At 47.0% G+C, this 22,590-nt stretch overlaps 3 protein-coding genes across 4 annotated transcripts in view; 2 read left to right on the top strand and 1 right to left on the bottom strand.

The window, feature by feature from the left end:
* The first annotated feature begins 570 nt into the window (after nucleotides 1-570).
* Nucleotides 571-5,851, top strand: dclk3 (doublecortin-like kinase 3). The gene is made up of 8 exons (XM_056297972.1): nucleotides 571-762; nucleotides 971-1,102; nucleotides 1,332-2,007; nucleotides 2,098-2,579; nucleotides 2,992-3,124; nucleotides 3,344-3,511; nucleotides 3,693-4,060; nucleotides 5,807-5,851. Exons 1-8 carry the CDS (start codon nucleotides 571-573, stop codon nucleotides 5,849-5,851), a joined length of 2,196 nt encoding a protein of 731 aa, XP_056153947.1.
* Nucleotides 5,852-5,897: 46 nt separating this feature from the next.
* Nucleotides 5,898-13,986, top strand: zftraf1 (zinc finger TRAF-type containing 1). 2 transcript variants are annotated; one of them, XM_056298657.1, is made up of 7 exons: nucleotides 5,898-6,330; nucleotides 6,672-7,004; nucleotides 7,589-7,683; nucleotides 11,468-11,611; nucleotides 12,492-12,703; nucleotides 13,040-13,218; nucleotides 13,774-13,986. In XM_056298657.1, exons 2-7 carry the CDS (start codon nucleotides 6,717-6,719, stop codon nucleotides 13,984-13,986), a joined length of 1,131 nt encoding a protein of 376 aa, XP_056154632.1. In that variant the 5' UTR covers nucleotides 5,898-6,330; nucleotides 6,672-6,716. The 2 variants fall into 2 exon arrangements, with proteins under 2 accessions (XP_056154632.1, XP_056154631.1); XM_056298656.1 differs by having other exon boundaries at nucleotides 5,898-7,004.
* A 4,316-nt stretch (nucleotides 13,987-18,302) lies between these two features.
* Nucleotides 18,303-22,590, bottom strand: part of arpp21 (cAMP-regulated phosphoprotein, 21) — a 7,309-nt gene continuing 3,021 nt past the window's right edge. Inside the window, exons 9-18 of the mRNA XM_056297971.1 lie at nucleotides 22,578-22,590; nucleotides 22,366-22,422; nucleotides 21,697-21,884; nucleotides 20,880-21,026; nucleotides 20,658-20,773; nucleotides 20,460-20,531; nucleotides 20,213-20,362; nucleotides 19,949-20,057; nucleotides 19,183-19,286; nucleotides 18,303-18,617 (exon numbers count right to left, since the gene is read on the bottom strand). The exon at nucleotides 22,578-22,590 is cut by the window's right edge and continues 25 nt beyond it. Of these exons, the coding sequence (XP_056153946.1) occupies nucleotides 18,429-18,617; nucleotides 19,183-19,286; nucleotides 19,949-20,057; nucleotides 20,213-20,362; nucleotides 20,460-20,531; nucleotides 20,658-20,773; nucleotides 20,880-21,026; nucleotides 21,697-21,884; nucleotides 22,366-22,422; nucleotides 22,578-22,590 (1,145 nt within the window). The 3' untranslated portion in view covers nucleotides 18,303-18,428. The remainder of the gene's footprint in view (nucleotides 18,618-19,182; nucleotides 19,287-19,948; nucleotides 20,058-20,212; nucleotides 20,363-20,459; nucleotides 20,532-20,657; nucleotides 20,774-20,879; nucleotides 21,027-21,696; nucleotides 21,885-22,365; nucleotides 22,423-22,577) is intronic.

The raw sequence follows: 22,590 nt of genomic DNA, 5'->3' as shown, positions 1-22,590 counted from the left end.
CTCTCTCTCTCTCTCTTCTTCCCCTTCCCTCCCCTGGTCAGAAAGTGAAACGTCAAAGATGCTGTGTGTCTCTAGTGCTTCATTAATCATGCAGATTCAGCAGAGCCCTAACCAGGGCAAGCTTTTGTTGAGGTTTGTGTGTGTGTGTGTGTGTGTGTGTGTGTGTGTGTGTGTGTGTGTGTGTGTGTGTGTGTGTGTGTGTGTGCCTTAAGGAAGAGTAAATTATTCAACCAGAAGAACAAGGTGCTCATGGAATCTCAAATGGCCGCTGCACTCCAACGGATGGAAAACACTCAAATCTGATCAGCTGGATTTGTTTTCACACACACACACACACACACACATACACACACACGTGTGTATGTGTGTACTGGAGAAACCAGTATTGTGTTACTTATGAGTTTTTCTTTGTATACTGGCCTAGAAATGGTCCACCAACTAACTGCCTCAATGCCACTGAATGCTTTAAAAAAAAAAAACAACTGAAACTTGTCCCTGTCTCTGCCCTGTTCTCATCCCCCATCCTCCTCTCGTGCCCCATCTCCCTCTGCTCCAGTTCCTCCTGTCTCCATGTCGAAGCCTGTGGGGACTGTTCTCCACCCGTGGCCCGCTCACCCCCACCCTGCAGGGACGGACCCCAGGGCCCACTTTGCACCTTGTCCTCCCATCCCACTCTTCCACACCCGTCATGCGGAGCAGAGCGCCGAGCGTCCGCGTCTCATCACCATCGTCCGTCCCTGCGGCCAAGCTGCCCTGCGGAAGGTGGCCACCTTAAACATCATTACTGTCCTGAAAATGTAGTCAGCAGAGTGTCCAGTCCTCAGTGAAGCAATTTACAGGCAAAACTGTATACTTTTCCGTTTGGGATAGTTGGAAGGGGCAGTGTCCATTTCAGTAACTGCAGGAAAGTTTGTTTTTTTCCTTCCCCAAGATCTGACCAAGTCTTCCATCTTGTTCTCTTGCTTCCAAGGTAACGGTGCTGTTGAATCGTAGAGGCGTTGTTTCGTTTGAGCAGCTACTGCTGGATGTCTCGGAAGCCTTGGGGTTTCCTCACTGGCACAGAGCCAGAGTCACGCGGCTCTACACACCCCACGCAAGAGAGGCGAGGCCCGACGCGCACATCTCACCCATGTCTGAGGCCCTGAATGTTAAACCCCGGGCGACACACTTTCACCTAGCCATAGCAATTAAAAGGGGAATGCAAAAACTCGTGCTTTGCATTTGTGCGTGCGTGTTTGTGTGTGAAGAGGTCTACTTCAGCCCTTTGTCCTGCTGTATTGGAACCAGGAAGCTTTTAAGATGTTCTTCTCCTTTTCCTTGTCTGGTCCCAGGTGAGAGGCGTGTGCGACTTCTTCCGGGGTGAGGTGGCCTTCCTGGCGCTTGGGAAAGCTCGTCCAGTGTTGCAGAGCATCCAGGAGGCCCTGGAGGAGCTTTTCCCAGAACCTTCTCACTACCGCGCTGATGCGCTGCGGGCTTGGGAGAAGAGACTCCAGCCGGCGCTAGATAAAGCCACCAAGGGTGACAGTGGATACTGTGAGGGAGCGGACAGCAGCGGGACACACACACACCACGAGACACGCCCGGATGCAAGTACACACCCAAAGATGCCTCACAATACAGACAGACTCACACAGCCACCTCACTGTACAGACGCACACAGGCGGGAAAATAATGTAAAAACGAAGCATTTTTATAGGAAGCACACGTGCAGACAATCCTCCCAACTCATCCCACCTCACCCTCCCAACCACCTCCAAAGACTCCGGGTTAGAGACGAGGCTAGAGAGAGACTGCCGGCTGTCACCGGCCCATTTAAACAAGAGGCGCGGCTAATCAAGATAGACACCCTTTCTCCTACATTGTGTGACAACTGTCTTGGGGGAGGAGCTAAACCTCACAGTTCAGAGCAAGCCAATCAAATAGCAGGAAGGGCTTTACTTCCTCCTGTTTCGAGGAAGCAAAAGGAAAGTTCCCCTAAGGAACAGGAAGAGGGACATCTAGATGATCGTCACAGTCCTCCCACTCCTCATCGGATAAACAGAGCCCAAGACAAGTGCCTTGACCAGTCACAACATTTATCTTCAAACCCACTACCAGGGACAGGGCCAAAACAGGGGGGAACGCAACAGAGGTTGACCTTTGACCTACCATCAGAGGGCGGCGATATCACTCTATCGGACATTGAGCGCTGCTATAACATAGGGCGTGTTGTCGGCGATGGGAATTTTGCAGTGGTGCACGAGTGCCGTCGTCGTGACAACGGACAAACCGTGGCCATGAAGATCGTCGAACACTCCAAGCTGACTGGCCGAGAGCACATGATGCAGAATGAGCTGAGTCTTCTGGGCAGTCTGTCCCATCCTCGCGTGATCCGACTGTTCGCACATCACCACACACACACTCACTCCTACCTGGTGATGGAGATGGCGACTGGGGGGGATCTGTTTGAGGCTATCGCTGAGAAGGGGAAGTTCCCAGAGGCGGAGGCGGGGCTAATGGTGTCGGATGTGAGCGAAGCACTGAGCTTCATCCACAGCAAGAGCATTGTCCACAGGGACCTCAAACCAGAAAACCTACTGGTGAGTGTGAAGTGAGAGTGGTTTTGGACTTGGTAGATGCAGCAATTAGGAAACAATTACCTGTAAAGTTTGTTGTTTACTTTTCTCATATTCCTGATGGAAAGCAAACTATTAAACTAACATATGACACACACACACACACCCCTCCCAGGATTGGTAAATAAAGTCTATGTTTCATTCTATACCATTTCAGATCATTATTTTTTCACTCACTGAACTACCATAATCTACAGGTGTTAATATTTGCCTGTGAGCCAGGCAAAAGTTAAACTAGTACAAAAATGTAGACAAAGATCAGCCAGTGATATCACTGCTTTGAGTATGTCTGCTTGGCTTCGTTTGTGTGCTTCATGTACGAGGGCCGATATGTGTAAAAATATAACCCGTCTCCCCCCACCCCCCCACCCCCCAGATTGAGCACAGCGCTGATGGCAACAGTCGGCTGAAGCTCGGGGACTTCGGTCTAGCCATGGTCGTCACAGAGCCCATCTTCACCATTTGCGGTACACCTACCTATGTAGCCCCAGAGATCCTTTCTGAGAAAGGTTAGCACTGTTACCTACCCGCTCGCTTATTTATATCCCACTCTGTTTCTTACCATCTGTACTTCAACTCCATTTCTTTCCCAACTGTAGATATTTAATATGTAGCTCCACTGGGATAAATCTTATCTTTTGTCCTGTTTACTAATGTCCCTCCCTCTCGTTTTACCTGTGCAGTTCTTGGTTATGCAGTAAGTGTTGATGTGCTCTATGGTCCAACAGGCTATGGTCTGACAGTGGATGTGTGGGCTCTGGGTGTGATTCTCTACATCCTGCTGTGTGGCTTCCCCCCGTTCCGCAGTCAGAATTGGGACCAGGAGGAGTTGTTCCAGTTAATTAAACAGGGAGAATTCCACTTCCTGTCCCCTTACTGGGACACCATCTCAGAGGGTGAGGTGTACAAAAATATGCAAATAGCCAAATGCGGCACACACACACACACATACACACACACACACACACAAATGGCATAAGAGCACACATACACTCAATCTATCTTACTTTTTAATCTAATTATATCTACCTCTGTGTGTGTGTGTGTGTGTTTGTGTGTTTGTGTGTGTTGTTGTAGAGGCCAGAAGCTTGGTCAGAGCTCTGCTTCAGGTAGATCCCACTGTGAGGCTCACTGCCGCACAGACCCTGCGACATCCCTGGGTTCGGGCTATGTCCTCAGCCTGCAGCCAGGGGACGCTGACAGACAAAGCACAAGAGAACGTTGCTGGGACCGGGAGAGACCAGGAGAGACCAGCTCAGACCCAAGCAACAGAAACCATCAGAGTCAAGAGGCCATCACACGCCAACAGCCAGAGGATACACAAAGCACATATTCACACAGCAGAAATCAGAAAGCAACATGAAGGACACACGCAAATGAACACAGGTGCCACCAGTCAGGAGACACCAAAGCAGGTCAACACAACACAGGGCCAGTCTAAGCAGGTTGGTGCAGTTCAGACAGTTCTCCAGCAAGACAAAGAAATAATCCCAGACACATTTTTAGAGACCACAGCTGATGAAAAGAACCAGAATCGTGCCTCCGCAGACAAAACCGGCTCCCAAACCCAGTTGGATCAGCTTAATACCACCCCAGTTCCAATCCAAACAACACACCCACACCAAGATTGTGTCCTTCATCAGTCGCACTCTGATTCACCTACCCTTCCACCCCAAGCAGCTGCCCCTTCACCTCCACCAAACACAGCCACCAGCTCAACACATCATAATCCTCCATCCAGTGATGCAGCACCACCATCGGCATCCCTTACACTATCTCCCCATCAGTAATGCCCTCAACCCCACTCACGTCCCTTCTCGTCAAAAGTCAAACATGCCACTCAACCATCAACCCCCCCCTCCCCTACCCACCCACTGACTCAGTGACTGGATCAGGGGTGTGTGTGTGATTCCTAGACAGCTGTATCCTTGGATGACCTACAGATGAAGAGATTCATTTCCAAGCAATTGAATGGTTGCTGATTAGTGAGGTTGGAGAAACGTCAGCTGTGTGTGTAATCCTTTTATATTGCATTGCAAATGATCAAAAGCGTGATGGAAAAAGGGTTCACTACATCGGTGCAGGTCCACGTGAGAAAACACAGTGGAATGTTTTGAGTCACTTCATGCGATTGTTCCATTTTTGCGATGTGTTAAGAGATTTAGCCATCAACATCTATGGACAAAAAAAAAGAAAACTATTTCAGTTTCGTTTCAAAGAACCACTTCTAGACATGTGATGTAGTCGTTGTGTTCTCTACCCTAACATACCATGAACAAAACATAAGCGTGTTTATTTCTGAAACTATGTTCATTATGTGCATTCTGCTTTTGTATTGCGTTAGTAATAGATTCTACTTGAATTGTCACGTTGCAGTCCAACATTGTGATGGCCAATAGCAGATTAATTAACCATTTGTGACAACATTGTGAGAAATTAATGTTCAGTGGCTCATGGCTGGAACGATCTCGCTGTCTATACAGTGCAGAGGAGCATACAGGGTCATGTAAGTGAGGGAAGGTATGGACTCCTCAGCCATTCGATTCAGACCAAATAAGGCTTAGCTGCCTGTCCAGTGTTAGTGGTCTCTCCTGTCCCCTCTGATTGCAGACAGCTGACACTTTGACATCCTGCCCACTGCCTCCCCCCGTTACATGCACATATGCAAACACACCCAACCCCCATTCCATACATGCATTCCCCCAACACCCACCCTTCAAGCTAGTAGGCCACATAAGTAGGACAATAAAAAACTGTTTATTACCATCTGATCCAGTGTTTGCAATAAAATTGTTATGATCTCTCTTTCTCTCGCTTTAAGCACATCTCCGCAGGCTGAATTATTCATGGTCTCGAAACACATTCACACACCCCGGGTCTCCCCCTACATTCAACCAGTTAGACTACTACCACAGGCCCGTGTGACTACTTGCACAGCAGCATAAATATGCTATGAACTCACAAAACACAGCGGCTGGGTGTTTTTGTTTTAGCTCTTTCGTAATGGGGCTTTGTCAGAGGCCCGTTGGAAGTTTTATCATTTCACACAGCTTTTATATCCGGTGAAGTTATCACACATACACACACACAAAAAAAGGCAAATCAATAGGACACATGTGCCCCCCTCCCCCCTTGCTTTCAGATCAGCCGACACCCCTATTTACATAATTATGTTTTGGTCACCTTTCAAGCAAGCACAGGTGCTCACCGCGCATGCGCGGTTTAAACCTCCTTAAATACCCCAAGTCATCTGACACAACAAAACATTCCACTGTCAGCCAATCCGCGGCTGCACCGAGGGACTGGCAGAAAAAAAGAAAAAAGAAAAAAAAAAGACTATTAAACCCTCTGACGACACACTGAACGCTCGGATTTGCCCTAGCGGAGGACGACGCCTGGCAATAACGTTTGTAGAGAGTTGCGCTGCTTCGAAGAGTGAAGTCAGCGGAGACGGACAGGGAGAGGGAGCGAGAGAAAGAGAGAGAGAGAGGGGGGGGGGAGAAAAGAAAAAAACAAAGATGGCCGTGTAGCCGGAGAGACTCGGTGACATATTTGAACGCCGCGTCAGACTCCCGACGACTCCCGCGGGTGTCGCGGACTGCCAGCTGCTACCGGGAGACGTCAACGAGCGGCCGAACCGGGCCGGCCGCGCGCGTCCACGTCTGCGCTGTCAAGTCGGAACGACGGGCCCGAGAGCACAGTGGCCGAGTGACGTGTGAGTTGTTTTGTTCCGCCCGGGCGAGGAGCACCGCTGTGTGTTGTTGTCAACCAGCTAGCCTCGCCGTGAGTTGTCCGACAAAAAAAAAAAGGGAAAAAAATAGTTAACGTATACTTTAGCAGATAGTCATACGTAGCAGTTTCGCACATGCTTTGGTTATTGCTAAATCTCTACGGTCAGCGTTGCGAAATAAACTTACAACTTCGCCAGTCTGACAGGCTGGCGCCGTAGCTAGGCTGAGTTAGCTTACGTTAGTTAGCCAGTCGCTGTCAGCTGACCATTTAGCCTGACAGGTTGTAAGCTAGCTCCGAGCTAACCTGCTAATATTTCGGCCTCAGTCTGGTCACGCCAGGTACACCTCAGAACACTAGACAATCACTACCATGTCTTCACTGGAAGAGAGAGAGGTGGGCGTTGCGGCCGCCCCTGGCTCCTCCTCGGCCGGCCTTGGGGTCGGGGCCGTAGGGGCTGCGCTGGAGGCTGTCGCAGGGGCTGCAGCAATGCAGGAAGAGGTCGGGATTCGACGGGAAGGGCCCGAGTCCGATCCCGACGAACCACCCAAGAAGAGGGTGAAAATGCCCGAGGGAGAGGCAGGGAAGCTGGAGGAGAGACTGTACTCTGTGCTGTGCTGCACCGTGTGCCTAGACTTGCCCAAGGCGTCTGTATACCAGGTAAACATGGTCCAAATCACACACCTGGCCCTCACAATGCCCCAAACTGCCATTACCAATAGAAAACCAGTAGGTCCCAATAGTAGAAATTCCTCAAATGACCCTCTCCCCAGAAATCCATACTACCTCTTTACATCAACCCTCAGAAAGTTTCAATAAATATTGTAGTAGTAACAGGCCCCCATGCAAGGCCACTGTATGGAGATTGCAGTCTCTGCCAACATGTTGAGTTGAGACTCAAAAGGCAAGCCCAGTTTGGTCAGCTGTGCTGGCTAAACTAATGCTAGTCACATAAAGGAGTGTGACATTATACTGTGAAACATCCTCAAATAATCAACAACGCCACAGCCACAGCCCCGTATAACACAAGCTGAAGCCCAAACCACTTTTTTTTAAAATTCCATTGCCCATCCGTTTACACATTCTCCATGACCCCAATTACCTCAGCCTGTCCAACAATGACATAGGAACACAATTTGAAAGAATCATTCTTCAATTAGTCTTCTAATGTAAAAGTCCCTGCTGCAGCATACCGAGCACATACACAGTGTGCAGTTGTATTGTTAACCCTGTCTCCACCACAGTGTACCAATGGGCACCTGATGTGTGCGGGATGTTTTATTCACCTCCTGGCTGACTCTCGTCTCAAGGAGGAACAGGCCACATGTCCCAACTGCAGGTACATGAATCTTTATTAATTGAAATACCATAAACTGCCGCAGTAGCGCACATGAGAGATGCGTAGTTGCTATTTCACCCCAACTAGAAAGACAGGCTCTTGAATTGCTTAATGAAGGTGGTTTTTCTGGAGTAACAGAAGGAAATGGCATTCATTGATCTAAACTTAGCACAAAAAGTAAGGAAATTTGTGTTTGGTAGATTATTTCTTTGTTGTAACAATGCTTCTTGGCAATAAATCTTATATCAGGCACCTGATTGTCAGCACCAGAAGCTCAAAACAAGAGTCAATAGCAACAGCAAAATAAGCTGTTTGGCATTGGCAGAGAAGATTTGGCAAGCTTTTCATGGGCGCAACCCACATACTCAGCTCTGCTGCTCATCCCACAAATGCATGTTCCTTACAAATGTAGCACCATTTAAAAGGGAAATAAACAGGCTTTCCAATGGTATAAGATTTATTGCCAAGAAGCATTGTTACAACAAAGAAATAATCTACCAAACACAGATATGTTATCTTGGTTCATTTCTCAAAAATGTACTGTGTTTTTACAAAATATTTGGTTCAACTTAAAACAAACAATTAAAAATTATGAATTCTCCGAATGTTTTTTTTGGGGGGGGGAATGATTAATCAAAATAATTATTTGGTGGAAGTTGGCTATGATGAGTATTTGTGTCATTATAGAAGACATTCACTGTAAATGGTTTTACCCTTTGTTTTCTGCTCCATCCATTTAGCAGCAGTACCCCCCCCCCAACACCCCAGTGTCCCATATCTACAAAATACTCAACAGAAAACACTGGCTTCACTGTTTTTGGTTTTCTGAACTAAGCGTTATACTTAACTTTGCTAGAGTATAAATTTTTTTTCAAATGTGCTAACCTAGGTTTATGTAGACTTCTTTCAAAATGTATTCTTCTATAGGTACCAGTGCGTCATAAAAATTGTTATCAGCAGGGCAGTCCTTTCAATTGCTCAGTCAGTAATATAATCTGATTCTTTTAAGTTAACTTGTAAAACTATTTTGTAACATTTTAGTAATGGCTAATAGGAAAGCTGAAAAATCAAGAACTTGGCTTTCTTTAAAAAAAAAAGAAAGTAATTTCACATTAGAATGGCCCAATAGTTTGTCTTGATGCATGCTCAATAATCCAGGTAAGAAGATCACAGAAAGTTGAGTCAATTCATCTGGACACAACGTTTATTGAGAGAAATATTTCATCACTCATCTAAGTGACTTTGTCAGTCTCAGCTGACTGCAGGTCAGCACCGTGTATACAGAGAGTCTGGCCAACTGGCTACACGGGCGCCATATTGCCTACCAACTGGTAGGCAGCCCCATGTGCGTGCTAATGACAATGACAGTTAATAATGACATTAAATGCTAATGACAGCCTCAGAAAAGCTCAAAACCCTGTCTGAATAGTGTCAAAATGTTGTCTAAATTCTTTAATAAATTCATGTTCCTGTAAGTCAGGGGGTCACAGTTCAAGTGCAGTAATAGAAATCAGGAGGATGATTGACGCACTCCATATAATAGGGTAAGCTATGAGCCTTGTTATGTCATGTGACCAGCTTAATGAGATAACTGACCGAAAGTCGCCTCACTTTTGACTACTGTTAAATACGAATTTAACATGACTATTGTGTCTGTCGCCTTATTAATTGGTCACATGGCTTACCCTGTTTTGTGAGTGTAATGTACCATGAATGGATCACTCTGTCATTTCTATTACTAGACTTTGAACCCAACTTGGAGGAAACATGAATTTATTAGATTAAACGTTTAGACAACATATTGAAGCTATTGAGAAAGGGGTTTGGCCTTTTAAGGCCACACCACTGCGTAAATAATTTTGAGAGGCACTTTATGTATTTTACATCATTCAGTACCAGTACTTAGGGTTCCAGAAATTATGGATTTTCCATCATTTCAATCCCAGTTTCAGAGAACCAGAAATGTTTCTATCATTGTGTACCAGTAGTCAGCGTAGGTGGTTTAACACCAGATCAGGAGCAGAGGCTTTGGTAATAACGTGTTTCACTTTTTCAGTCCATGATGAAGGTGATGAGATCAGGAAGAAACCCACCAGCAGTCATAACACAGTCTTAGGCACTGAGCAGGGGCCTCTGCTGCATACATGTAGATTTCAACTCACAGAATTTACTCTAGAGCCTATAGTTTTTATCCACTACACTACTGGTGTGGTGGGTAAATTGGTGAGCAGTACCAGTATTACATATTTTGCAACATTCAGTAGGCTACTAGTGAATGATAATGAGTAATAATGTCAGGGACACTTGAGAAATATTAGGCCTACCTGTTTCGAGGTTTAGCCAGTGCAGCCAGTCACGGCAATTTGCATACGAAATGAAACCGATCATTTGTTCAGTCGTTATGCAACTATGCTGTTTATAAGGGTGGGGATCCCTGCAGTCAGTTGAGACTGAAGAGGTCACTTAGATGAGTGATGAAAAGTTTCTCCCAATAAAAGTTATGTTCAGATGAACTGATTCAACTTTCTGTGGTTAGTGAGATGCTTCCTCTGGTGCTTTTCTTTTAGTTTATACCACAGAGATAATGTTGGAGCTGATCCCTAATGCAGCCATATTATTATTGAGCAAGATACCTCCAGGGGTACCTCTCTAGCTGGTTGACCCTTTTCCCCAAGTTTGCTTCTTCCATGTACTTTATTTTCCAGTAAAATACATAAAAAAGATGGAAACCTTCCAGCAATTTGAATTACATTGTTAATAGTTTATCGCCAATGTGCATCAAACATTCCCTATTCTGTCAATAACCCACTTAAAATGGCTAAAGGCAAACTGTCTTTCCGGAGGTTATTTGTCACTTCGAAACATGAGAATTTTGAGATTTTACTATTTTCAACACAAAGAATGGACAGGATAGCAATGCAACTATGGCGCGCCATCTGTAGCCGGAAAATCCTCATTTAGGTGCGCCAAACGTTCCTACAAAATGCCTTTCAGGTTACATTTAGAGTCTCTTGATCTGAGTAGCTGGCACACCACCAGCAAAGACAGCTTTCTCTTCACAGTGTACTATTTTCACCGTTTCCCCCTGTAGATAAACAGTACCTGGAACAACATGACAAGTTATGATAAAGTGTGTTCGGTGCCGTAGTTGCCTGATGTAGGTTACAGTCTTGCCGTGAGATGTCGTTCCATCAGTGTCCGTTAACATTGTAGTCCCATTTATACATGCAGCACGTGTAATTGTCATTTTTCAAGAATGTCATAAAAGTACCTTATTTTTTCATGTTGTCTAATAAAATTCTGTGATATAGGGCTTTCGTATTAAAATAAGTAGGTTAACACTTTAAGGAATACTCTGGTACTACTATAGCTTGGATTTAACTTGATCTGCCTGGACAATTATGAGCATTACACATTCCCCAAGGTCTATAGTCACAGTATTTTTTACTATTTTCACCAGACACCCTTGCTGATTATTGCAAATATATTTACCATAGGATAAAGAAAAATCTTTGAGCACAGGAAGAAAATAATAATGGATTCACTTGTGCCTCTGAGTCAGAAATACAAATAAAAAAGAAAAATGGCAGAAGTCGGCAAGTAACAGCATGAGATCTGCAAAGGCGTCTTTTATACCTGTCCAGGAAGTCATGTGAGAATATAAGAGCTTAAAATGCTGAGTTCAGATATGATGAAAATGTTGTGGGGCTTTTTGTGTGTGTGTGTGTGTGTGTGTGTGTGTGTGTGTGTGTGTGTGTGTGTGTGTGTGTGTGTGTGTGTCTAGATGTGAGATCAGTAAGAATCTGTGCTGCAGGAATCTGGCAGTGGAGAAAGCTGTCAGTGAGCTGCCGACAGACTGCACCTTCTGTCTAAAACAGTTCCCTCGCTCCAGTCTTGAGAGACACCAGAAAGAGGAGTGCCAAGACAGGTATATCCTTCACTCCCTTGCTCGCTTATATACAGGCAGATTACCAGTTCCTTGCCCCATGCAGCTCATTTTTCAAGATAATGATTTATCGGTAGTTTTAATTTCGATAGACATCTCGAGCAACAGTCTTAGTGTTAAACGTCATGCTTTTAGGGTTCTTTAGTCGGTTTAAAGCAGGGTTTGGAATGTGTGTGCTTGCAAATGCAGATCAGCATGGCATCACACGGGTTTTACTTCACTGAAGGCCATCTGACTTCTGGGGACGAAAGCAGCTGATGTCATTAAAAGACCGTGTGTGCGCTCATGTGTTTATGTGGCAGCACAGAGGCGATGTGCAGTTGAATTCAAATGCACCAAACACTATGGGGTGGTTGCTATAGCTACTACTGACCCCGCTAAGGACTGCAGTGCCTGTGTTGGTGTTGCCATGACAACGATCATGGCAACACCAGGTATTTCATGCCAGGACAGACCGACAAGTAAGTGAAGTGTAAAAAGAAAAAAAGCCTAACGCGCTCCTGTGAAGAGATGTGCCAGTTCAGTGAGAAAAATTCCTTGTTTAGTATTTTACTTAGAACCGTAATATGAGAAAGTTGCTCATTACTTGTTGCTTTAACTTTTTTTTGTGATGGCAAATTTAAGCTGTATGCAGTTATGTGCATCAGCATTAGTGTTTACAAGAGTTTATGCAAGTGTTAAAATTAGGTTTTTGATTTGTATTAATGTTAAGGTGAGTAAATTAATACCTAATATCACACTCTCTCAAAACACAACTGTCATAAGAAAGTAATGAAAATTCATTGAAATCACTTTCACCCAGAATCTAATTGAAGTTAAGCCAAGGCTGAACCTTCATTCACGCTTTGTATTTCGATGCCAGGGTGACACAGTGCAAGTACAAGCGCATCGGCTGCCCTTGGCAGGGGCCGTTCCATGAGCTACCGGCCCATGAGAGCGAGTGCTCCCACCCGACTAAAACTGGTACAGAGCTGATGGGAATACTGGGTGAGATGGATCAAAACCACCGCAGGGACATGCAACTCTACAACAGCATCTTCAGCCTGCTCTGCTATGAGAAGATTGGCTTCACAGGTACACATGCACACACACATATGAATATACACACTAGTCGAAGGGTTAATGCACAGTGAGAAGTCTTTCTTTCGGTACTGACAGATACAAGCTGCAGGGCACACAGCTTTGTATGTGGGTCTGTGTTGCCTGTGTCCATCCCTGTGTCCCTTGTTAATATTGACATGAATATAATCTGCCTTCTCTATACCCTCTCTCTCTCTCTCCTCTTTCCCCATTCCCACTCAATCTCATTTTTCCTCATGGTTCTTGTTGTTTCTCTCTCCACCTCAACCTCACATCACTCTTCTTCCTATTCATCCTTCCCTCTGTCCTCATCCTCTGTCCATCATCCAGAGGTGCAGTTCAGACCGTACCGTACTGATGATTTCATCACCCGTCTGTACTATGAGACACCGCGCTTCACTGTGCTCAACCAGACTTGGGTTCTGAAGGCCCGCGTCAATGACTCGGAGCGCAACCCCAACCTGTCCTGCAAACGCACCCTCTCCTTCCAGCTCATCCTCAAGAGCAAGGTATATTACTTTCAGACAGACAGACAGACACATTCACACAAGAAGAAGGTGGCAGGTCACTTGAAGTCAGAGAGCTCATCCAGCCCTGCTGATGTGACTTTAAGCAAGATACTGAAATTGTGGCTGGCCCTATGTCGTGATCTTGATAAATTGGCACAAACCAAAAGAGTATCTTTCTATGTGAAATGATTCAGTTACATTATTTATTTGGTCTTACTCTTATTTTTGCCTTGTCTGGTTTTATGTCTTTATAAAGCACTTTGTGACATTGTTTTAGAAAAGTGCTACATAGATAGTTATTATTATTATTGTTGTTATTATTATTGTTAAAATAATTACTTGACCAGCTGTGGTCTTTGATTCCACACCTCAAACATACTGAGCATTGACTTAGTTTGTGTGTGTGAGTGTGTGTGTGTGTGTGTGTGAGAGAGAGACATCCTATCAGAAATGGTGTTATCTTTGCAGTTTGCCCTTAATTACAACATCAGTACATCATTGGGTGGGATTGTGACCAAGGGTCAGAATAAAATGCAAGTGTGCTTGCCTCTGCAGGTGAACTCTGCTCTGGAGTGCTCCTTCCTACTGCTGAAGGGTCCATATGACGATGTGCGGATCAAGCCGGTCATCCACCACCACTCCTTCAGCAATGACACCAATGAGACCGACTACGTCCCGCTACCCATCTCTGACTCGGTGGAGTGCAACAAGCTGCTGGCCGCCAAAAACATCAACCTGCGCCTCTTCATCTTCCAGATCCAAAAATAAGAAGAGGGGGAGGGGAGGGGAAAGGTGGAAGCGGGGGGGGGGCAAGGCAGGGTGGAGTTAGAAGAGAGACACCACTGAACCACTGATACCTCATAAACACACAAACACACATGCCATACAGTGTCCCACATTCATTCGCTCATATGCACGTACACATACACACACACTTGCTCATGCAATCACTCATGCAGATGCATGCACACATACACACAAGGTACATTGTCTTTCTGACACAAAGCCGTACACACACACACCACTGATCTACACTTACCTCCTTTGACAAGATAGTAAGACCCCTGCTCGGGGAGCTGCGAGTGTTGCTATGGACATGGGTAGGCATTGATATGGAATGGGGGGATTATTATTGTTTGGGAAGGAGTAGACGAATGGGGAGGATGCCGGGATCATGGATGTTTGGTGGGGTCTGAGTTTGATGTTTGTCGCCAAGGCCCGGCTGGTGTGCACCTCTGGAAGCTCTCGGGCTCCCTGACCTTTTACCCCTGACCACCACCACCAAAGGTAGCACACACGCCAACCAAAGCAGGATGTGCCAGATGTGTTTGTGAGTGACTGAGTGAGAGAGTTTGACCATACTTTATCTGACTGAGTGACTGTTCCTATGAAGTAGCCCAGACCCTGTTTGAATGTGTGAAAGTCCCAAAGACATGAATGTGAAACAAAAGCGGTTGACTTTCCCTGAACTCTGTTAACCACTCTGACCCAGTCTATGGACAAGTGAGCGGCTGTGGAGAGCAATTTCTTTTTTCTTTTTCTTTTCTTTTTTTTTTGTGTGTGTGTGCAAGTGTGCGTAAATGTATGCTTCTGTGTGTCCCGGTCCCTCCTGTAAGCGATGTGCCTGTGTGTAACCCAACGATTCCATTCTGTTTTGGCAAGGGCGGCCATTTTGTGTGTCTCAGAGATCATGCTAGAGAAGAACAAAGATGGTTGCTTTCCCCCCTTGACCTCTTTACCTTTCAACAACAGGAGAGCTGGCTTTGCTGCATGCTTATTTTAGTTTTTAGCTTCCTTCAGTTGTGGTTATACCTAACCTTCTAAGCTAACTTATACCATTTTTTATCTCTTTAACCCAAAATATTTAATTACCTGTGAATTTTGCCTTTTAGTTAGATTGTGTGTGTGTGTGTGTGTGTGTGTGTGTGTGTGTGTGTGTGTGTGTGTGCGCGCACGTGTGTGCGTGCACGTGTGTGTGTGCCTGTATGTATGCATACAAATCATAACTGTGAGTAAACCATGGCCCTCTGTGAACACATCCCTATGTGAACAGCCGCATCATCCCACAGTGGTAGTGGATTGGCCTACACCAGGGGACTTAAGAGAACTGCAGCACCAAGAAACTGAGATGCCTACTCAGGTTCAGGAATCTGAACCCCCGCGCCAAAGCAGAACAACCCTGAGGAGAACCCAACTCACACACTGGGCCTTTGGGGAAGGTCTGACTTTGGCCGGGGAAACATGAAGGGTGTGTGTGTGTCTGTGTGTCTTGGGGGGCTGCGTTTGTGTGTGTATGTGTGTATTGGTGGGGGTGGGGGGTCTTAACGTTACCGCGGTGACGTCTTATAGAGTGTTAGACTTACTTGAATGAAAATGAGATAGTTACTTAAGTAGATTCTACTGTAAAGCAGATATAGCTCTCTCCTCCTGGCCTCTCTATTTCTTGTATTTTTGTGTTTTAATGCTTTGTCTCTATGCCAATGGACTCACTCATCTCACTATGGCTGTACATGTGCCTTTTATTAAAGATCATAGATACTGGATCACTGTCTGTCTGCATTGGTAAAAATATAGACAACGATCTTTTATATATATATATGACCTACACCTGCATTTCATACATTTCCAGAGGTAGACAAAAGTACTCCACTACTTCTGATCGTGGAAGTCTGTCCATACTCTTACCCATAACTACCAAATGATACCGCGGTATTTCTCTCCCCCCCCCCCTTTTTTTTTTCTCCCCAATTGTACCCAGCCAATTACCCCACTCTTCCGAGCCGTCCCAATTGTTGCTGCACCCCCTCTTCCGATCCGGGGAGGGCTGCAGACTACCACATGCCTCCTCCGATACATGTAGAGTCGCCAGCCGCTTCTTTTCACCTGACAGTGAGGAGTTTCGTCAGGGGGACGTAGCGCGTGGGAGGATCACGCCATTCCCCCCCAGTTCCCCCTCGACCAGGCACCCGACCGACCAGAGGTGCTAGTGCAGCGACCAGGACACATACCCACATCCGGCTTCCCACCTGCAGACACGGCCAATTGTGTCTGTGGGGACGCCCAACCAAGCCGGAGGTAACACGGGGATTCGAACCGGCGATCCCCATGTTGGTAGGCAATGGAATAGACCGCTACACTACCCGGATGCCCCCTAGTAACCTTTGCCACACTCAATTTCAGGTAAATTTCAGACTCGGGACACCTGTACAGGTGTTTCTGGTTTCTTCAACTGGTTAAACTTCTGAGGTTGAAGTTAGGTGGCGCTATTGTAAGGTGCAAGGTGAGGTCGTTTTGTACTCAGAAGAACCAATAGGCTAAGTTTTCCAATTTGACAGGCAACATGACTAAAACAGGTTTAGTCAGGGAGCCGCCAATCAAACTGTACACGCCCACGCAGACCTGAGAAGAGGTCTGATCAGCCAAGTCAACTGGAAACAGCTGTGCGAGTGTCCTGGGTCTGTACCAACGCAATGGATGCTGGTATGAGAGGTAAAATGTGAACGCTCACAACGAACGACAGGGGGACGGAGGGGTGTGCTGCGCGCTCTTTAGCAGGAGGGGGCGCCAAAGACCTGCAGTAGGACTCCTGTAAACGGTGGCCGCATCACTTCTGGCGCAAAATAAGGGAAAGCGGCGACACGCCTCTGCGATATGATAAAGAAAACAATACAACTTTTCCCTGCCCCTCCTCGGGAATTGTCATATTTCCGAGGCAAGCGCGACTTCAGACGCGTCTCATTACCTTTTATCTGCGTCAGCCTTAACGACTTGCACTAATGTTTCGCGCCCGCGCGGTCCCGCTTCATATCGCTTTTAACTCGAGCCATTAATTTCGATTTTCCCTCGGATCTCCCTCAGCTTTCGGGATTATTTTTCATCTTTAAAATTCCCAAGTTTAAAATGCTGCGTGCAAGTTCCTTGTGTGTGAAAACCGATTTGGCAGATGTTTCCATTCATTAGAAGCAAAAAAGAGGAAGGCGCGTTTGGATATGCAGGATAAGGGAGGACGCTTGGCAGACACCAGCTCTCCGTTTGATATCTAAACGTTACAGCTGCACTGATCTTCACTTCAGCACGGGACCCCTTGAGAAATGCAGACTCCTCTTTTTACACATTTCAACACGTACTTCAATAGAGGGCCTTGCCTTCTCCTCACTCCTGCCTCCTGCTTGTGGCTTCGCGGCTTCTTAATAACGCGGGCCTGGCGTCCGGGTAGCGAGGCGGTCTGTTCCGTTGCCTACCGGTTCGAATCCCCGCGTTACCTCCGGCTTGGTCGGGCGTCCCTACGGACACGATTGGCCGCGTCTGCGGGTGAGAAGCCGGATGTGGATATGTGTCCTGGTCGCTGCGCTAGCGCCTCCTCTGGTCGGTCGGGGCGCCTGTTCGGGGGGGGGGTAGCGTCCCACGCGCTACGTCCCCCTGGTGAAACTCCTCACTGTCAGGCGAAAAGAAGCAGCTGACGACTCCACGTGCATCGGAGGAAGCGTGCGGTAGTCTGCAACCCTCCCCGGATCGGCAGAGGGGGCGGAGCAGCGACCGGGACGGAGTGAGGCAATCGGCCGGATACAATTGGGGAGAAAAGGGGGGGGGCGGGGCGGGGCAGACCTGTGCCTTACGTAAAGGTCGCTATTGGTTCAAACACTACGTTGAGTTTCTTAGTACACACCTCTTCGCATCTACACTAATTCAGCATCATCATCATCATCATCATCATCATCATGGAAGAGAAAGGCAACGTCCTGAGAGACAATGAGAGGAGAACCTTTAGAAATTTGATCAAACCAGTCACGGCACTTTATTATAGTCACACGTCTCTTCATTTCATTAAAGCAGAATATATAATTTTATATCAATATAAAACTCTATTGGTGTATATAAATAATGCATTCAGTACAGCAGCTCGGAAAAATGTTTTAGCTTTGGTACAGTGGAGTGTATATATGAATTTAAGTGTGTGTGTGTGTGTGTGTGTGTGTGTGTGTGTATGTGTGTATGTGTGTTGGTGTGATCAAGTGCACATGCATGCATGTACGCGAGTGTGCTTGAGAGTGGAAGAGTGGCAGAAGGTGTAGGCAACGTCAGGCTTAAGGTGGGTGTGAGGGAGGAGGAGGAGGGGGGGTTCATCGGAGGCAGAGACTCCGGGTCAGTGCATGTGCATACAATATAGGACCGAAGCTCCATTCATCTATCGGTCAACGTGATCACACGTGTCAGTACGGCGAGCTCCAGGCCTGGGCACCCAGGCCGACACAGCTGGGAGGATGACAGGTGGCATGGTGGCCCGGGGGCGGGGGCCCGGGGGCTGGAGCACAGGGTGGGGGCACCATGCAGCAGTACCCCGCTTCACCTCCCACCGCCGTCACTACGTTACTCTGGGTGTAGGAGGACAACGCGCCTCCCTAGAAAGACAGAGAGACAGAGAGGAGAACATTTGAACACTTAAAGACATTTTTCTTTTTTTTTTTGGACCCCCCCCCCCTCCCTTTTCTCCCCAATTGTACCCAGCCAATTACCCCACTCTTCCGAGCCATCCCGGTTGCTGCTCCACCCCCTCTGCCGATCCGGGGAGGGCTGCAGACTACCACATGCCTCCTCCGACACATGTGGAGTCACCAACCGCTTCTTTTCACCTGACAATGAGGAGTTTCGCCAGGGGGGCGTAGCGTATGGGAGGATCACGCTATTCCCCCAGTTCCCCTCCCCCTCAAACAGGCGCCCCGACCGTCCAGAGGAGGCACTAGTGCAGCGACCAGGACACATACCCACATCCGGCTCCCCACCCGCAGACACGGCCAAATGTGTCTGTAGGGACGCCCGACTAAGCCGGAGGTAACACGGGGTTTCGAACCAGCGATCCCCGTGTTGGTAGGCAACGGAATAGACTGCTATGCAACTTAAAAACACTTCTTTCAGGAATAACTCGTGTGACTGTGACATAGGATATAACCTCTGAGCCCTATTTACCTGTACCATGCCACACTGATGAGAGGCCATTGGCATGTAGGTCCCCAGCATGGCTTGGCCTTGGCTCTGGGAGGACTGTGGCCCCGGGGCCGGGGGGTAACCTGCTGCACATACCCAGACAGTACAATATCAGCAGGGAGCATTAGAGCGATATTAAAACAGAGAGCAGCGTAGTCTTGGATAGACGTGATTATGACAGCATACTGGGTAATATGCCATTGTAATTAAAAACACAACACAAATATTAAGTATATCAATCACAATTTAATGATAATGGCTAAATGTCCTTCTTCACCCAACCAACGTAGTAATTAAACAGCAGCTACTTTTATGAGCTATGACTTTTGATTAACGAAGTAATATTTAAAAGAACACTGTGGCAGGCACAGTTTATAACAGCTGCGAAAGTGACGAGACGGCTCAACACCGAGGACCACAACTGTCTATCGAGTTTTATACACGGTCACGTACGAATGTGTTAGGGATTTGTTGTATCTCTCTCTCTCTCTCTCTCTCTCTCTCTCTCTCTCTCTCTCTCTCTCTCTCTCTCTCTCTCTCTCTCTCTCTCTCTCTCTCTCTCTCTCTCCCTCCCTCCCTCTGATGAACAGAAGCAGCAGGAAAAGAGACCGGTTCACTGTGAGACCCTCAGACAACATCTCTGACAGTGTAACGGCCCCCTTCCCTACTGCCACAGACACACACACACACACACACGCACGCACACACATGCACACACACACACACACACACACCAACAGTAGTGTACCGGTGGGTTGTGCTGCTGCTTGGTTGTGGATGTGCTGGCTAGGCGAGAGAGGCTTGCATGGCTGTGAAACTGAGGTAGGGTACTGGTTGGAGTAGTAATACACAGGCATCTGTAGGAGAGAAAAAAAAAACACAAATTCTTATCATTATTATAATTTGCCATGAGTCATGAATGGAGAGTAGTGTCCAACAGGAATTATGCTTTTAGTCTGCTTTAAAGTGAAACACAGCAAACTGTGTGTGTGTGTGTGTGTGATGCTCCTACCTGCGGTGAGGTCTGGCAGTAGCTGGGGGGGTTGGGTGGGGGAGGAGCTGCATAGACATAGCCCTGATTGGGAGGGTAGAGGGGCGGGGCATCCCCCGATGATTGACAGCTCATGGTCACATGGCCAAACTGTGAGGACAGCTCATCGACCTGCTGGTCAGAGCCGGACGGTGAATTGACGGATTCAAATACGCGTACAGATATATACATCGCACTGAATGTGCCAGCTGGGGCAACAGACCACCACACATACCGTAGAAAAGGGCTGAGGAGGAGTGACTGGCAGCATCTGTGGAGGCGCATAAGAGACGGACGAATACTGAACCACCTAAGTGTTAGACAGAGAGAGAGAATGAATGAATGAAAACGGCAGAAATAAAGGTCAGTGTTGTGGCACACATTTATTAAAACACGTTGGTGAGACATCGTCCCGTGTGTGCGATACCTGGTGCTGCTGCTGAAGGGGAGGGGCCGGCAGGTGAGTCTGGCTCCGGATCGGCTGCTGACTGTCAGGGGGGTTGTAGACAGCGGGCGTTCCATCGGGATTCAGGAAGGGCTGTCCTGAAAGGTCAAAGGTCAATACAAGTTAGTGCGTCTGTTTGTGTGTAGTCCACTGTGTGCGTGTCTATTGTACAAGCTCTTTAGTGTGAATGTGTGTGTGCCGTACCATTTTGTGGGTTCACTAATATGCTTCCTGGCGGGATGCCGTTCTCCACAACATAGGCAGAGCTGGTGGGTGGGGCCGCCTCCTCTACTATGGGAGGAGAGGAGGGGCCGGGGCCGGTGGAAGACACTCTGTAAAGAGAGATGGAGCCTATAGACAGGAGGGGGGGGGGTGACAGGTAAGAGTGGAGGAGGTGGAGAGGGTGATGAAAGGAGGTAAAAGAACACAGCAGAGGTAGAGGGGAGGGTTTTTCTTATTACAATAATAAAATGATTATTATTATCATTATTATCATTACTATTATTATTACTATTATAATCATCATCATTATTATATTATTATTATTATCATCATCATTATTATCATTACTATTACCATCATCATTATATCATTATTACTAATATTTCTATTGTTGCTGTTGTTTTTTTGTTGTAACCATTGTTAGTACATATACAAAAACCACCTCTGCCTATCCTACAACAGTACACACTCCATTGTACCAGCGGGTTCTTTAGCACACCAGTGACAAACTCTGTCGCTTGTGTGTATGTGGTGTGTATGTGTGTAATAACACAAAGGTACCGTAGAGTAACAAATGGCACAGCACTGTCTGTTTTTGTGTGTGTATGTTGTGCATGTCTGTACGTGTGATAACCACAAGCAACCGTAGACATGCTGATGTCGTGTGTGTGTGTGTGTGTGTGTGTGTGTGTGTGTGTGTGTGTGTGTGTGTGTGTGTGTGTGTGTGGTGACAAAAAAGCACTGCCACACAGTGACAAGACACACATGGATGCGGTTAAGCTTCGTCAGACACACACACCTGCACCCCGTGTTTCCCACTTCTGGTTAGCAGCCTGATGGGGTATGGGGGCAGGACTCGTCCACTGGTAGGAAGAGTCAGAGTCAGTGCTACTCCAGGGCCGGGGGTCGTTGCTATAGCGACAGTCTGTCTCAGTGCTACTTTGTCTGCTACTGGTCCAGCTGGAGCCGGAACCATCACGGCTCCCCCTGTGGGACACGTTTGTCATTTGCGCACATTAGGCCCAAAAAAGGCTCCTGTCGCTTTCCTCTACAATGCCTAAGCAGCGCTCGACTGTGTTAGACTTTTGTTTCATCTTACGTTCACCTTAAAAAAGACAAGATGGTCTGAGAGATTCCTTAATTAAGAGATGGCACGCCAGTCTTCCCGAACATAAAGCATGGGTGGCTGATCCTTCTAAAGGACTAAACTGGTGTTATAGAATTTTAGACTCCCCCGCAGAATCTGACCCCCCTTAGCGTGAATAGGTTAGGGTTAGGGGGTTAAGGTAAGGGGGGGTCAAGGGTCAGCGTTAGCCTAGCTTAACCCAACCCTAACCCGTTCCAAGCGAAGGGGAGTCAGATTCTGCGGGGGAGTCAGAAAATTCCTAACACCGGCATGAGATGATCTGGGGGAAAAAATTAAATCTGCATAAAGTACGCTTAAGTATCCGTGCGGACAGACGCCTACCTGAAAAGCTGCCTTCTCTTCTGGGTCTCGGCATAGGGATTGTACTCTTCCACAGTTCTGTACAGCAGACACACACACACACACACACACACACACACACACACACACACACACACACACACACACACACACACACACACACTTTAACATTCTAATCTGAATGTAATAATGGGTTGGAAAGACAAATGGAGAATGAGTCTCATCAAGGGTACCTGGCTTCTGCGC

Source organism: Lampris incognitus, chromosome 18 (genome assembly GCF_029633865.1).
Source record: "Lampris incognitus isolate fLamInc1 chromosome 18, fLamInc1.hap2, whole genome shotgun sequence".
NCBI classification, from domain to species: domain Eukaryota; kingdom Metazoa; phylum Chordata; class Actinopteri; order Lampriformes; family Lampridae; genus Lampris; species Lampris incognitus.
Note: the sequence above shows the minus strand (reverse complement) of the source record. Positions and strands in the feature narration are given on the sequence as shown.

Bases quoted from the DNA above. Each gene is read 5' to 3' on its own strand.
- zftraf1 (XM_056298657.1), top strand. From the start codon at position 6,717: ATGTCTTCACTGGAAGAGAGAGAGGTGGGCGTTGCGGCCGCCCCTGGC. The intron at 7,684-11,467 runs GTACATGAATCT...GTGTGTGTCTAG, and splicing joins GCCACATGTCCCAACTGCAG to ATGTGAGATCAGTAAGAATC. The intron at 12,704-13,039 runs GTACACATGCAC...TCCATCATCCAG, and splicing joins TGAGAAGATTGGCTTCACAG to AGGTGCAGTTCAGACCGTAC.
- dclk3 (XM_056297972.1), top strand. From the start codon at position 571: ATGTCGAAGCCTGTGGGGACTGTTCTCCACCCGTGGCCCGCTCACCCC. The intron at 3,125-3,343 runs GTTAGCACTGTT...ATGGTCCAACAG, and splicing joins AGAGATCCTTTCTGAGAAAG to GCTATGGTCTGACAGTGGAT. The intron at 3,512-3,692 runs GTGAGGTGTACA...GTGTTGTTGTAG, and splicing joins CTGGGACACCATCTCAGAGG to AGGCCAGAAGCTTGGTCAGA.